Source organism: Scardinius erythrophthalmus (assembly GCF_964197995.2).
Source record: "Scardinius erythrophthalmus genome assembly, chromosome: 3".
NCBI lineage: Eukaryota > Metazoa > Chordata > Actinopteri > Cypriniformes > Leuciscidae > Scardinius > Scardinius erythrophthalmus.
Genome location: NC_138223.1, coordinates 56,370,106 through 56,387,594, shown reverse-complemented (window position 1 = coordinate 56,387,594; position 17,489 = coordinate 56,370,106). Strand labels below are relative to the sequence as shown.

General features: G+C 37.3%; 1 protein-coding gene across 1 annotated transcript; it reads left to right on the top strand.

Moving 5' to 3' along the window:
• Positions 1-311: 311 nt before the first annotated feature.
• Positions 312-8,463, top strand: LOC308687471 (uncharacterized protein). The gene is made up of 2 exons (XM_081360042.1): positions 312-373; positions 5,636-8,463. Exons 1-2 carry the CDS (start codon positions 355-357, stop codon positions 8,353-8,355), a joined length of 2,739 nt encoding a protein of 912 aa, XP_081216168.1. The 5' UTR covers positions 312-354; the 3' UTR covers positions 8,356-8,463.
• The last annotated feature ends 9,026 nt before the right edge of the window (positions 8,464-17,489 follow it).

Genomic DNA, 17,489 nt, shown 5'->3' with positions numbered 1-17,489 from the left:
GCCCTCAAGTGGTGTTTTTAGCTGTGTGTATTCAAAGTCTATGAGGGGAAAAATGTTTGGTTCTTTGCAATTGGACAAAAGGACAGATTTGCCACATTTGTGTAACTACAAGTAAACAAGTATGAGATTCCATATAGGTCACTGTGTATTTTGTGTGATTGAGAATTTAAAGTATAATGAATGTGAGCATATAATCTTCAAATCAATAGAGAAACTAAACAGTCTCAGGAAGCTGCAGTCACATGATCATAGTGACTTTTTCAACAGAAGGTTTTGCCTGCCATCAGCACTTTCACTCTGTGCAGTTCAGAGAGAAGACAGCGGAGAAACCCGAGTGACGACGACACAGTAACAATGACTTCAACACAGAAAGGTCTGTATCTATTAATACAGTTAATTTCTGTTTGTTTAGTATGACAGCTGTAACATGACAGGAATGTTTAAAAGAAAACTCTATGCAGGAAGAATCTTCTATAAGAATATTATTTAAAAAATTCTCTTGATGAATAGAAATAGAAAAGAAAAACTGATATTTTAAAGTGCTCTTATTGTTTTAGTCGTTCAGGTTTGAACCTTTGATTTTAAACATGTTTGTTTTTTAATTGTCTAACTTTAACATCAATCTTTGAATATGACTAGACTACAAAAAAACTCTTTTCACACGTCAAAATTATTTTCACACGTTAGTATCATCAACAGTAATTACTGTGCATTTCTTTTCAGTAAATGCTTATAGATCATTGAATTTTGAAGAGAATATATACAAAATCTACACTCACTCCTGTTTGTCAGATCTGGGCCACAAGCAAGCCATAGCAATGCCACATGTCAGCCAAGAGCAAATATTTACTGTCTAAAAAGATCTTATTGATAATTAACAGAGGTGTAACTTTCATTTGAAGTCACCATAACGGTGATTAGTGTTTCCATTAATCTGGCTCTTAACTCTTAATAGAACTTTTGGCTTTATTGACTGAGTTAATAATATTTTTGTCAAACACATTTATAGTAGTAGAGCAGTAGCAGAGGAAGCGAAAATTGAAATGAGATCAGGTGATGATGGTTACCTGTTGATGGCTTTATAATCATTATGAAGTAACCTGATTCAATAATGGGAATTGAATTTAACATTTTGGTTGTGCCGTTATCCACCAGTGCTGCAGCAATCATCTAAAATATTTTAACAAATGAGCACAAATAGTAGCCAGGGAAAACTCAGACATCTTCCGGCAAATTTAGATTTGCTCTGCAAGTAGTCTGGCAAAGAGCTCATTCAAGCCCATTTCTCCATGCCGAGAAATCGCGGCACCAATCAGAAACGTTGAGGTGGACTTTACAAGATGACGATCGCTCTGATTGGTTTTAGGTCTAGCCTATCGCGCCAGAGGCATTTGAGTAACGTCCACTCCGTTGGTGGTGAAGCGCACCAACTTTTAAATGCAGCATTATTATATTCAAATTGCAAACACATGAGGACAGTCTATTGGATAAACGTGCTACTACATTTCTCTCCGAAACAGTAGGAAATTAAATTAGATTTAATAGAGGATTTTAACTGTGACAAGATGATTGACAGGGTCCGATAAAGATGACGAAGTAGTATGAAAGCTTGCCTATTTTTTGCTACACATTCAAAAGTAAATTCATTGTCTTCACAAAAAGAGTACATACTTTTATGGCGTAGTGTAACTTAGGCGAATTGAGACGCAGCATATGGCTTTACACATGCCGATTGCTCTGATTGGTTTTAGGAGTTTTAGGTCTATCGAATTACGCCCAGAGGCATTTGAGCGACGTCCGTTGGTGACGCCCCTTTGGAAATGAGTTATTAAAGAAGCTTTGCCAGACCATAACTCAGTTACTACTGAGAATGGTCTGGTTTTAACCAGGCTACACAAAAAGTTAACCCTGTTTTATACCATGGTCTGGGTGAATACTCGATTCTGATTGGCTGCAGGGTGTCTGTTAAAAAGTGATAATGGACACCTAGGAAAGGCGTCCCGTCAATTTGCCTGATGACAGTTCTAAATGATTGCGCTGGCTCAAACTCACTGATCAACTGCTGCGGTCGAGTCGCTGTGGCCACGTTGCTTGGCAACGCCTGTATACGGGAGATATTACATAGTGCGCTCGACTTAATAAATAAAAACCCTCACGTTTTTTACTTTAAAACACATTAAAGTATTATTAATTGATTAAATATTTCTTTCTTTTGTAAATGACCATGGTATAAGCGGGTTAATGCCCTTCGTGGTGTCCATTATCAGGTTTTAATGGACTTCGGCGGAGGCTGCACGTCAGACGGTTCACGCCTCGCCGTCGTCCATTAAAACCTGATAATGGACACCTCGAAGGGCATTAACCCTTACATAAACAATCAGCACATGAATGTAAAAATAAAAAAAAGCTACTAAATGTCACAACAAAACCAACAGCAAAAATACAAGCAAATATTTAGGGTTAAACAAAATAATAGGAAAATTCAGCTGCATAATTTATTCATGATGCAGTGCATGCTGGGAGTTTTGTACTATGCTGGTACCCATCATGCACTGCAGTCAGGCACTTTTGATTGTAACCAATGTAGAGATTCATATGTTGATTATTGATGTCTGTGTGTCTAATTTTTTGTTTTATTTTTGTGCTCATGTTTGTTAAAATCTGATTGCTGCAGTACTCCTGGAACACAGGGGTTGTATCATAAATTTAATTAAATTCAAACGACATCAGAAAATCTGATTATTTTGCTTTTTTATTACTATTACTATTTTATTTAGCTTTCTTTGCTGCTGCAAATGTGTTTGACACACACACTGTCACAGCAGTCAAAAAAGACAAAAGGTATAATAAGAGTTAGAGCCCAACTAACGGAAACACTAATCACTGTTATGGTGACTTCAAATGAAACACATTAGAGTTAAACCTGTGTTAATTCTCAATAAGAACTTATGTAGACGTCTGACAGAAATAAAGTCAGTCTGGTCAGTAATAAGTGAAGCTGGTAATGCTGTTTGTGGAGTTGTTTAATCCTCCTCTGCTCAGATCGTCACAGATTTAACCCTTGTGCATCAATTTAAAAAAGTTACTCATAGGTCCAAAGAGGACAAAAATGTCCATGTCAAAAAACGGTCATAAAAAGTTGAAGCTTGGGAGCACAGACTTAATTTTGGTATCATTTTAAAGAATACCCTTGTCAGATTATTGATGAAGTTAAATTTTTTTATAAGTAAATCCAAAAAGTTATATAGGTTTAAGTTTATGAAAATTATTTATGAATATTATTTTATATAAAATATATATTTTATGAAACAAGTTAAACTCTAAAACGGCTAGAAAATCAAAGCCATAAATCTAAATAAGTTGTGTTCCAAATTTGAGGTTGATATCTCAAAAAATGAGCTTTCAGTAAGATTTTGTTTGAGAGCAGTACCAGACTTTCCCCATTGGATCCCAGCAAAACTCCTCTGGTCACACAGTGATTGGCTTTGTTATTTGCAGTTGAGTTTTTCTCTATCAATACTACAAACACACAAAAATTTTTTTTTTATATAACACACATACCAACCACACTCTGACATCCATACCAACACACCCACACAATTATCATTGCATAATTTATCCAACTGGCTCTATAATAGCTCAAAATTCATGCAGTTAACAGTAACAAAAAAACAAAAACTTACTCATAGGTCCAAAAGGGACAAAAATGTCCAAGTCAAAAAACTCTCATAAAAATGTTATGCTTGGGAGCAAATACTTAAAGGAGCTGTATGTAAGAAATGTATTTCAATTAATCATAAAATGGCCCTGATATGTCACTAGACATTAAGAAATCATGTTCATTTCAAATACTTATATCACTGACAAAAGTAGTACGGCCAGGATATTGTCATTTAAAAAGTGAAGTTGCAGCCCTCAACTGATGTTGATGTTGTCATCTTGTGTTTTGGCCTAAAGCACCGCCCTCCATCTATCTACCAATCACGAAGTCAGTAGTGTTTTTGCATCCGGGTTGCCAGCTCTGCTCTAGTTACCACAGCTGCAGCTACAAACTGCAGCCTACGTTCCTGCTGGATCCTGCAGCCTATCTGGCAACCTCGAGTCAGGGGGAGGGGGAGGGGATACACCGCTCTATACAGTAATTTGAAAGTGATTGCAGTACCAGTTTTGGCCACAATCTTACATACAGCTCCTTTAAGTTTGGTATCATTTTAAAGAAGACCCTTGGCAGATTGTTGTTGAAGTGAAAAAAGTGAAAAACGTGCAACCAAATTTTTTTTATAGAAGTTTAAGTTTATGAAAAATATTTATGAACATTATTATCAATATTTTATATAAAATATATATAAGTATTTTGTGTAACTAGTGCAACATTTTTTTTTTCAAATGAAATGGGGGTGAAATAGTAAAATTACAATAAAAATAGACACCTGTGCCAAAATTAATGCAGTTAACATTAAAAAAAAAAAAAAAACCTTACTCATAGGTCCAAAAGGGACAAAAATGTCCAAGTCAAAAAACTCTCATAAAAATTTTATGCTTGGGAGCAAATACTTAAGTTTGGTCTCATTTTAAAGAAGACCCTTGGCAGATTGTTGTTGAAGTGAAATTTTTTTAAAAAAGTGCAACCAAAAAAATGTTATAGAAGTTTAAGTTTATGAAAAATATTTATGAACATTATAATCAATATTTTATATAAAATATATCTTTTATGAAACATTTGGAACTCTAAAACTGATATAAATTCAAAGCCATAAATCTAAACAGGTTGTGTTCCAAATTTGAGGATGATATCTAAAAAAATGAGCTTTCAGTAAGATTTTGTTTGGGTGCAGTACCAGACTTTCCCCATTGGATGCCAGCAAAACTCCACTGGTGAACACAGTGATTGGATTTTCGATTTGCAGTTGAGTTTTTCTCTCTCAAATATTACAAGCACACACATGCACACAAACACATTTTTTTTTATAACACACATACCAACCACACTTAGACATCCATACCAACAAACCCACACAATTATCGTTGCATAATTTATCCAGTTGGCTCTATAATATGCCGAAGCAGAAAACAGGAATAAAGCGAGTATTTGCTTTATAGGCCTAACCTGAAAAAATGGCACCATCTGATAAAAAATGGTAAAAATGTCAATTTTGAAGCCTTGCCAACAGAATGAAAGCCTATTAAAAAAGATTGCATCATTTTATAGTTAAACGGCACAGGGATTAAAAAATGCAGTTTTAATGGGTTTCAATGGGGCCATTTTTGTCCAAAAGGCGCTGAGAGGAAGTATTTTGTGTAACTAGTGCAAAATAGATTTTTTAAAGAAAATGATGATGAAATAGTAAAATTCCAATAAAAATACACACCCGTGCCAAATTTTATGCAGTTAGCATTAACACAGGCAAAGTGATCAAAAAAACAAAACTGAAAAAGCCAAAAATGTCCTCAAGGATGCACAAGGGTTAATGTCTTCTTTTCTCTTCAGTGGATTTCATCTGAGGCTGTGTCTTAGAAATTAACTGAATCAAACTTTTGCTGTTAATCATTTATTGATCAAATTACATTATCATTGACCGGATATGAATGTATAGTTGCTTGTACATTTAAAAACTTTTTTCTTTTTTCTTTGTAGAGCGGGATCTGAGGATTGTTCTTCTGGGTAAAAGTGGATCAGGAAAAAGTGCCACAGGAAACACCATCCTGGGCAGAGAGGCATTTGAAGTTGTTGATTTTATACATTCATCCAATAAATTGTGTGAGAAACAGGAAGGAAAAGTGGGTGGAAAGACCGTCTCTATAATTGACACTCCAGGACTATTTAATACAGCTGTGACAAAACAGCAACTGAAGGCTGAAATAGAAAAGTGTGTAGAAATGTCTTCTCCTGGTCCTCATGTGTTTCTGCTGGTGCTAAAGCTGGGTATGAGATTCACAAAAGAGGAGAGAGACGCAGTGAAATGTATTCAGGAGAACTTTGGAAAAGAAGCTTTGTGTCGTACCATCATTCTGTTCACTCACGCTGATCAGCTGAAGGGAAAGCCTGTGGACGAGTACATCAATAAAAGCAACAATTTAAAGGAAATCGTTGACAGCTGTGGTGGCAGATATCACTCCTTCAACAATGAGGACAGAATGAGTCAAGAGCAGGTCACAGAACTGATGAAGAAGATTGATGAAAATAAAATGAATCATTACACTCTTGAGATGTTCAAAACAACTCAGATAAAAATGACAAGGAAGGAGACAAATATAAAAACATACTTATACAAAACAATTGTACTTGCATTTATAATGCTATGCGTTTGGTATTTTAATTTTCTGTCACCGCCGCTGCAGGAGAAGTCCCAGTTGCAAGAGATGTTGCATCTACAGAAGAAACCGCCATCGCAGCTGGAGGAGAAGATGACATCACCGCAGCTGGAGGAGAAGATGACATCACCGCTGCAGGAGAAGATGACATCACTGCAGCTGGAGGAGAAGATGACATCACTGAAGCTGCAGGAGAAGATGAAATCACCGCAGCTGGAGGAGAAGATGACATCACTGCTGCTGGAGGAGAAGATGACATCACTGCTGCTGCAGGAGAAGATGACATCACTGCTCCTGCAGGAGAAGATGACATCACTGCTCCTGCAGGAGAAGATGACATCACTGCTCCTGCAGGAGAAGATGACATCACTGCTCCTGCAGGAGAAGATGACATCACTGCTCCTGCAGGAGAAGATGACATCACTGCTCCTGCAGGAGAAGATGACATCACTGCTGCTGCAGGAGAAGATGACATCACTGCTGCTGCAGGAGAAGATGACATCACTGAAGCTGCAGGAGAAGATGAAATCACCGCAGCTGCAGGAGAAGATGACATTACCGCTGCTGGAGGAGAAGATGACATCACCGCTGCTGGAGGAGAAGATGACATCACTGCTGCTGCAGGAGAAGATGACATCACTGCTGCTGCAGGAGAAGATGACATCACTGCTCCTGCAGGAGAAGATGACATCACTGCTCCTGCAGGAGAAGATGACATCACTGCTCCTGCAGGAGAAGATGACATCACTGCTGCTGCAGGAGAAGATGACATCACTGCAGGGGAAGAGGACATCACTGCTGCTGCAGGAGAAGATGACATCACCGCTGCTGGAGGAGAAGATGACATCACTGCTGCTGGAGGAGAAGATGACATCACTGCTGCTGCAGGAGAAGATGACATCACTGCTGCTGCAGGAGAAGATGACATCACTGCTCCTGCAGGAGAAGATGACATCACTGCTCCTGCAGGAGAAGATGACATCACTGCTGCTGCAGGAGAAGATGACATCACTGCAGGGGAAGAGGACATCACTGCTGCTGCAGGAGAAGATGACATCACCGCTGCTGGAGGAGAAGATGACATCACTGCTGCTGGAGGAGAAGATGACATCACTGCTGCTGCAGGAAAAGATGACATCACTGCTGCTGCAGGAGAAGATGACATCACTGCTCCTGCAGGAGAAGATGACATCACTGCTGCTGCAGGAGAAGATGACATCACCGCTCCTGCAGGAGAAGATGACATCACCGCTGCTGCAGGAGAAGATGACATCACCGCTGCTGCAGGAGAAGATGACATCACTGCTCCTGCAGGAGAAGATGACATCACTGCTGCTGCAGGAGAAGATGACATCACTGCTGCTGCAGGAAAAGATGACATCACTGCTGCTGCAGGAGAAGATGACATCACTGCTGCTGCAGGAGAAGATGACATCACCGCTGCTGGAGGAGAAGATGACATCACTGCTGCTGCAGGAGAAGATGACATCACTGCTGCTGCAGGAGAAGATGACATCACTGCTCCTGCAGGAGAAGATGACATCACTGCTGCTGCAGGAGAAGATGACATCACTGCTCCTGCAGGAGAAGATGACATCACTGCTGCTGCAGGAGAAGATGACATCACTGCTGCTGCAGGAGAATATGACATCACTGCAGCTGCAGGAGAATGATTACATGTGCAGCAGCAGTGCAAATGAAAGCAACAGACACTCCAGAAAGGGCAAAGCAGCTGCAGGAGAATATGACATCACCGCTGCTGGAGGAGAAGATAACGTCACCGCAGCTGCAGGAGAAGATGACGTCACTGCTGCTGCAGGAGAAGATGACATCACTGCTGCTGCAGGAGAAGATGACGTCACTGCTGCTGCAGGAGAAGATGACATCACTGCTGCTGCAGGAGAAGATGACATCACCGCCGCTGCAAGAGAAGATGACATCACCGCAGCCTCAAGAGAAGATGACATCACCGCAGCTGCAAGAGAAGATGACATCACCGCTGCTGCAGGAGATGACATTTGTTTTTTGTTTTTTTGTTTTTAATCAGAGCAACTTTAAAACTTTTATAAATCCCTTGGATTATGTTGAAAATGCTGGATCTTCTGCTGTAGAATCACAGTGACTTTAAAATCAACAATATAAATCTAAATCGAAAATAAGGCTCTGAATGAGTTCAGTGACTCGAATGAGTGAGTGAGGTCAAATGATGATTATGTTTAAACATAACCAACAACATCTGATCACACTTCACACATCTGGCTTTTATAATTAAGATATAACAGCCAAATTAATCTAAAGTTAATAGTTTAAGGGTCAAGAGCCCAACTAAACCAAACACCGATCACCATAATGGTGACTTAAATTGTGGGCTTTTCTCCGGGTGTCTTCAGTAATGCTCAATCATAACTCAATTAAACACTTAATTTAACACTGGAGTTTTTGCTATGTGGTAACATCTAAAATAACTTTGTTGAAATGAAATAAATGATTTAAGATTACTGATGATAACTGAATCTGAAAAACAAGGGTTTACTGAAGCATAACTGTCAGTAGATATAACCTGATTTCTGTAAAATTACTTAATATGTTTGATTCTTTTTCATTTTTATGATGAATATCCTTTTCCACCTTGGTGTAAATGCACTAAAAAATAAATGCATTAGTTTCATTTAATTGAGAAATGTTTTCACACAATTTAATTTATTTCATTAAAAATGTATCAGTTTAGATGGATCAATCCAACTTAGTTGGTTTAGATTTAGATCAAATTAATTAACTTTAGTTAATTTGATCAACTATTGTAACTTTAATACAAATTTATTGATAATTTATTGGGGTATAATGATTTTCATTCAAGCCATTCATCCTGATGCAAAATGTGTATAATTAACTACTAAGTACACAGAAAAATCCCCAGTATTAAATTAACACTGCTCAGCGTTTATAAAATCCACTCTCAGAGTGTTATAAGTAACACTGAAGCAGTTAAAGTTATTGAGATAATTAAGTGATTAATTGAGTGATGATTGAGCATTATTGAAGACACCTGATGTTAATACGCAGAATCACTGAAGGAGACTAATCACCATTACGATGATCAGTGTTTGCTTTAGATGGGCTCTTGACCTTTTAATTAGTAACTTTAGATTTAGTTTGGCTGTTGTACCTGAGATATAACAGCCAGATGAACAAATAGAAAATATGATCTGATTGTGTTGGTTGTGTTTTAACACAAAAAAATATTCCACAATCGTTTGATCTGAATCACTAAACTTATATTAAGCCTAAATTCTGAGGTAGGTGTACTTTAATGATTATAGTACTCTCTCCTTGTACAGCATAAGAATTTAACATTATTAATGCAAATGATTGATTAGTTGTTCTTTAACAAATACTGTTTCTTTTTAGACACAGACATCAAGAATCAGCCTTTGAATCTCAACAATGATGACAATAATAAAGCATGTTGCAGTGCATTCTGGGTGCCACCAATCAAAACTCATTCATGGCTCCCATCATGCATTGCTGCATGAATAAATAATGAGATTATGATCAGAGGTGATCTGTTTGTCACCATTGCTGAGATTCATACGCTAGGTCTTGGTGTCAGTGTGTGCCTACATAAAAGGTTTTTGTTTGTTTTTTTGGTGTGTGATTAAACAACTATTAAAGGGATACTCCACTTTTTTCGGAAATATGCTCATTTTACAACTCCCCCAGAGTTAAACAGTTGAGTTTTACCGTTTTTGAATCCATTCAGCCGATCTCCGGGTCTGGCGGTACCAGTATAGTTCCTAGCCATATAGGTTTAGAAAATCGCAACTTTTCATTTTCCGTCGATCTTAGTACACGGTTTAACTATAGAAGAGTCAAGTTTTAAATAGGAAAAATATTGAAACTCGTTGGTCATTTTGAAAGAAATGCTACTGGACTCATCAGAATCAATGATCTATGCTAAGCTATGCTAAAAGTGGTACCGTCAGACCCGGAGATCGGCTGAATGGATTCTAAAACGGTAAAACTCAACTGTTTAACTCTGGGGGAGTTGTAAAATGAGCATATTTGCAAAAAAAAGTGGAGTATCCCTTTAGAAATATTTTGGATTTCATTGAAAAGGCTAAAAGTATTATGCTGTACAAGGACAGTGCTGCTATAATCCATAAGGGAAACCTAACTCGAAATTATGCTCTCAATGAGTTCAGTGAATCAGGCCAACTAATGATTATGTTAAAACACAACCAACACCTTCAGATCACCTTTTTTCATTGTTCATCTGGCTGTTATAACTCAGGTACAGTAACAAAAAACAAAATCTAAAGTTAACAATTTAAAGGTCAAGAGCCCAACTAAAACAAACACGGATCCCCATAATGGTGACTAAAATTTGTGATTTTCTCCTTCAGTGATTCTGCTTGTTAACATCAGGTGTCTTCAATAATGGTCAGTCATCACTCTTTTAATTGCATTTACATTTAGTCATTTAGCAGACGCTTTTATCCAAAGTGACTTACAAATTAGGGCTAAATTAAGCGAGTCATCGTGAAGAGGCAAAAACAACGCAAGAAGTGCTCAAAATACAAAGTGCAGGCATTGCTCAGAGTAGCATAAGCCAGACAAGGGAGGATTAAGGGAAAATCCCTTTTGGGCTCGTTGAAGACGAGACAAGCTGCAGCATTCTGAATCCCCACATAGCAACATTATTACGGCCCAGATCCGGCCCACATCTGGCACACGTGGAAAGATGATCTGGGGTGCGTTTCCCGAAAGCATCGTTGGCCAACTATGGTCGCAAGTTCCGTCGTTACCAATAGAGTTCAATGGACATTGCGATGAACTTGCGACAATAGTTGGCCAACGATGCTTTCGGGAAACGCACCCCTGGTCCGCATGCAGTGTGGAATGACGGCACTTGGGCGGCTCACTCCTGTTTGCCAGATCTGGGCCTCAAGCAGGCCATAGCAATGCCACATGTCAGTCAAGAGCAAAGAAATAAACCAGAACTGGACCTTATCTGAGCCACAAAATCTGTGTATATTAAATATGAAGACATCTTAGCCTTACACACAGAAACTGCTGTGTTCTCTCTTATTCTTATCAAAGTCGAAGTTAAAGTTTATTTTTATAGCAGTAAGTATACAGCAGCTCATGAATAACTTGCTTTACAATGCATCATAAAACAACGATCATATAACATAAAAGAGATAAGAAGAAAAAACAGGCATAAAAATTCTAGCGATAAATTGCAACATTTAGTGAACATTAACCCCCGGTTTCACAGAAAAGGCTTAAGTCTATAGTCCCAGACTAAAATGCATGTTCCCAGCTAACAGACTTTTGTTATAAGAACATTATCCAAATATTCAGTGTTGGTTCTGGGAACGTGAAAAATGTCCAGTTTTCTTGACGTTAGATGAACATGTTTTAAAAGGTATAATGTTCCTCAAACGTTCTTTCAACTTAATTTTTATTTAAAATTCAATATTATAGGAACGTTGATTTCTAACATTCCAAGAACATGAAAATGTCCAGTTTCCTTAATGTTACTAGAATGCTATTTAAAGGTTAGTGTGATGTTCCTGAAACATTTTTTTTTCAATCAACTTTTGAAAGAGTAATAAGAACACAAACTACAACTTTATTCAGACACAGCCTTAGATGAACTGAAGATAAAAGACATTAACTCTCTGAAGATCTGATTAAACAACTCCACAAACAGCATTACCAGCATCACTTATTACTAACCAGACATGTCTGTTTTAATTACAAAGGACGCCGATTAAAAATTTGCTTTCACTGAAGTTTTGGAATTTAAAAGTAATTTGAGAAGGAGGTAATGAACTCAATGTACTAAAAATCAGTTGTAACTGAAGAAATGTATCTTCAGTTCATTTAAGGCTGTATGAATAAATAATGAGCTTATGTTCAGAGTTGATCAGTTTGTTACCATTGTTGAGATTCATACGCTAATTCTTGATGTCTGTGTGTGCCTTCATAAAACATCTTGTAAGAGTTTTTTTGTTTTTTTTTTTGTAATTGATTTGATCATTTGGATTTCATTGACGAGGATAAAAATGGCATGCCCTACAAGGACAGTGCTGCTATAATCCATAAGGTAAACTTAACTCAGAAATTATGCTCTCAATGAGTTCAGTGATTCAGGCCAACTAATGATTATGTTAAAACACAACCAACACCATCAGATCACATGTTCTCTTTGTTCATCTGGCTGTTATAACTGAATTACAGTGACCAAACAAAATCTAAAGTTAAAATAGTAAGGGTCAAGAGTCCAAATAAACTAAACACCGATCACCATAACGGTGACCATATTTTAAATTAAATTTTTATTTTTAAATGTTCTCCTTCGGTGATTCTGCTTGTTAACATCAGTTGTCTTCAATAATGTTCAATCATCACTCAATCAATCACTTAATTATCTCATTAACTTTAACACTGCTTCAGTGTTACTTATAACACTCTGAGTGTGGACTCAACATTATTTCACTGATACAATACAATATGCACTCATAGGTATCAAAACAAAGATTTACATTTTTATAAGAGTAAAACAATTCATAATTTAGATTTGTATTTTAAAATATTAAAAAGCATATTAGAATGGTTAAAATTGTATTTTAAAATGATACATTTTTCTTAAACACCCCCCCCCACACACACACACCCACACATCCACCCACCAAAACTTGTGTTTGAGTACTAATAAATAATATATAAATATTATTTTAACAATATTTTCAACTCAGATAAACTGCTTTGACCCCATGTTAACTTTGTCCAATCACAAACCTTGCTCAGATAGTCACCTGACAGTTGGACAGAGGCTGCCACAAATGTGAAGATAGTTTCACTTTGCTTCATTAGCGCAGTCCTCGGCTGTGTTGTTTTGGTTAAAACAATTCTAACCACAACATTCGAGAAATATACGAGGTAAACAAAAAATCATCACATGTTATTAAGAACACGTCATTTTGACTGTGTAAATGCCAGACATTTGCTGTTAAATCAGAAGCGGAAACCACATTAACAACAGTTCATTGATGTATTCTACAGGTGGAGACTCAAACACGGGACTAATTTAGAAATGGCAGGTAAACGTCCAGGTGAGCTAAAACCTTCCTACACAACATTTATTATAATGCTGTGCTTCTGTATCAATAGACAAAACAAAGTAAGCAAGAGTGTCAACAATATCACTCAGAAGAGTACAAAATAAGCTTGACGTGACTAATTTTGTGCCTTTTAAATTATTATAAAATTTAGCAACAAAATGCAATTACTGGTGACCAAACTGTTTAGAGTATAGTGGAGAAAATGCAAAATTTGAGGGAACATACAGTAAACTGCTGGTGATGTTGGCATAGTTTTTTGCAGGAAATGCCAACAATCAAAAGTCTTTCTTTACTTATAATGACCCCTAGAATCAGGAAATTGGCAGGTGTCCCCAAAACGTCCTGTTTTCCAACTACACTAATTTATTTTGTGTGAAACATTTCTCTCACAAGATATAAGCCAGATATAATTATTATTCATCACACCCAAAATATATTGGCCAATGTGTATTACATTTCTTTTCAAATCAAAATTCTTTTGATAATTTTTTTGATACATAGATGATTCATTGCTCTGTATTAAAAACCTAACTTGATTAATGGAAAGAGAGAAAAAAAAAGTACAATTTATAAAACTTTTTATTTTTTTTCTGAAATGTGTGCCAGAGTATTATGTTATAGAATATTATTATGTTATAATACAGACAATGGACATAATATCTAAGATTTATTTCATATTTGCCAAAGTCATACATACTTAAAGTCATACATAAATAAAAGTATATGTTGCAAAATCAACTTTATTGAATATAACTAAATTTCCTAATTGTAACAGATCTCAGGATCATTCTAATGGGTAAAACTGGAGCTGGAAAGAGCGCAGCAGGAAACACTATCTTGGGCAGAGCTGCATTTAAAGTGGAAAACTCTATGGTGTCAGTTACAACGAGATGTGAGACACAAGTGGCAGTTTTTGCTGGACAAATGATCTCAGTTACTGACAGTCCCGGCTTGTTAGACACTTCAGCTATTCATAGAAACCCGCAAACTTTAATAACTGAGTGTATCTACCTGTCTGCTCCTGGTCCTCACGCGTTCCTGCTGGTTTTGAGATTAGGTGTAAAATTGACAGAGGAGGAGATAAATGCCGTGAAATGGATTCAGAAGAACTTTGGAGAAGATGCTGTAAAGTACACCATCATTCTGTTCACTCACGCTGATGCACTGAAGGGTAAACCTGTAGAGGAATACATCAGCAAAAGCAAAGATCTACAGCAACTAATTCTGACGTGTTATGGCAGATATCACGCATTCAACAATGAGAACAGAGATAATCGAGATCAGGTCAGAGAACTGCTGAAAATGATAGAAAAAATGTTCTTTTTTAATGGAGGAACGCCTTACATGAGGAAACTGTATTAATAAACCCAAGAGAAAGCAGATGCTCAGAGATGACAGACAGAGAAGAGTTGAAGAAGCTATAAATGCATTAGATTGTTAAAACTAGACCGGTGTTTTCTCAACGTTGTTCCTGGAGGCACACAAACACTGCAACACTGTTTTGGATGTTTCCCTTCTTGGGTGCTTACTAGGGCTGGGCGATTTAAATCGTGATATTGTTATGCGCATCTCGTCAGTAAAGCCGGTTCCTTGATTAGTAGTAAATCACCATCACCTGCTTTCAGATGGAGCGGCATTTACTACAAAGAGCCGTAGTTAACTGACAAGCTGAGCCATATCGCATTAATTATGGCTGGCGATACGTCTTCGATTTTAATGCGATATGGCTCAGCTTGTCAGTTAACTACGGCTCTTTGTAGTAAATGCCGCTCCATCTGAAAGCAGGTGATGGTGATTTACTACTAATCAAGGAACCGGCTTTACTGACGAGATGCGCATAACAATATCACGATTTAAATCGCCCAGCCCTAATGCTTACCTCCCTCTGTCTTGTTCACTCGGATGTAGTGGGTACTCGTGCAACATTGCTTACATTGCACAAGTGCCCACTACTGGCGGTACTGGTGTTGTGCCGAATTTCGACCCCCGCCAAATTATTACCCCCCCTAGTATTGGTAGGTTTAGGACTAGTTGTGGGGAAGGGGTTAGGATTAGGGGTGGGGTTAGGATTAGGCAATCAGGTACTGACTTCAACGAGGGGGGTAATAATTTGGCAGGGGGTCGAAATTCGGCACAACACCGGCTCTGGCCCAAATGTAACACCAATCCCTCGCGATCCACACTTTGCTGACGTAACGCCGCGTTTACTGTCGATTAGAAATCTGCTGCATTGCCATCGTAAGTTCACAAGACCACTAGTGTGACATTTGGGACAGGGCCTCCCATGCAATGGGGTTAATTGGAACGTCCTAGCCACTAACAACTTTTAAGAAATCCTTTGGATCACATTGAAAATGCTAAAAATATTATGCTGTACAAGGACAGTGCTGCTATAATCAATAAAGTAAACCTAACCTAACCTAACTAGAAATTATAGGCTCTAAATGAGTTCAGTGATTCAGGTCAAAAAATTGTTATGTTAAAACACAACCAACACTATCAGATCACTTTTTCTCTTTGTTCCTCTGGCTGTTATAACTCAGATACAGCAGCCAGGGTCAAGAGCCCATATAAACACTGAGCAGTGTTCACTTAACACTGGCGATTTTGCTGTTTGGGTGTGTGTCTAAGGGGCTGTTTACTCAACACCGTTTTAAAAAACGTAAAACTTTTTATGCGTTTTGGTCATTCATTTACGTGACAACAGCGTTTTTGGTGCCTGAAAACGTGAAGTTTTGGAAACGTCTTTCAAAGTGCAAGTTTTTGAAAACGGTCTTCATGTAAACAACAAAAACGCGAATCTCTGAAGACGATGACGTCATGCACATGCGTATTACGCCATTTTCTGGATGGATGCAGGAATTTATTCAGCACGACAACCACAGTGCATTATGGGTATTCTCTAGTCGTTGAGCGCACATCTGTTGTACACTCATTATTGCAGTGCATTGTGGGATTGAATGAGTGCCCTCGATAACCTCCACTATGGTTTTAGACATCACTACAAGTGGCTGTCTCCTCAAATATTTCTCTATTTTAAGGTATAGAGTCTTTACTAATGAGCTTTTGTGTTAAATCAGGTGTGTTTGATTAGGAAGAGTTTGAAAATGTGTAGTGTCAGTTTGCCTCCAGGAACAGGGTTGAGAGACTCTGCTTTTGATCATTGTGAAAGAATGAAATGACAAGTGAATTATTTTCAGTCCATCAGGAGGAATATTTCAAACAATTCTATCACAACCAAATACTTTTATAAAAAATAAAATAAAAATCAAAATACTTAATTATTGTATATATTATGATTGCATTTTACTCTGTTGTATAATTTGGTCATCTCTGTTTAAGTAAACTCAGATTAATAAGTCTAATTTGTCGAATAAATGCTGTTCTCGTATAACATTGTGTGATCTAGTTTATCACAGTGCTGAAATAAAATGTTTGTGTGCAGCTCTCAATAGGCTGCTGCAATGTCTATGATTTTAATTCTTTATTAATTTTGAGCTTCCTTTACATTCTCTATAATGTCACTGGTTAATAAATGATTTTTTATGAAACACACTGCATGCCTTTTCAAAAAAGCTTTCAATAAGTGAATGAACTATTTGCTCTGCTCATAACTTCAGTTTCAGTTTTCCACTCTGTATTTGTTGGAATAGATCATGACTAATATTGAGAAATTGGGCTGGCCCAATGTAACAATTACAATTGAAGTTGTATTTGTTCACAAAAACATTTCTGAAATCTAAATATCCAGACTTACCTGACTGTAGTGAGTAGGATATTAGCTAAAAAAAAAACATAAAATAAAGAAAATAAAATTCTATCACACACAGCAAAATCCCCAGTGTTAAATGAACACTCGGTGTTTATATGAGTCCACACTCAGAGAGTTATAAGTGAAGCAGTGTTAAAGTTAATTAGATAATTAAGAGATTAATTGAGTGATGACTGAGCATTATTGAAGACATCTGATGTTGACAAGCAGAATCACTGAAGGAGAAAACCGTAATTTTATTTCACCATTATGGTGATCAGTGTTTGTTTCAGTTG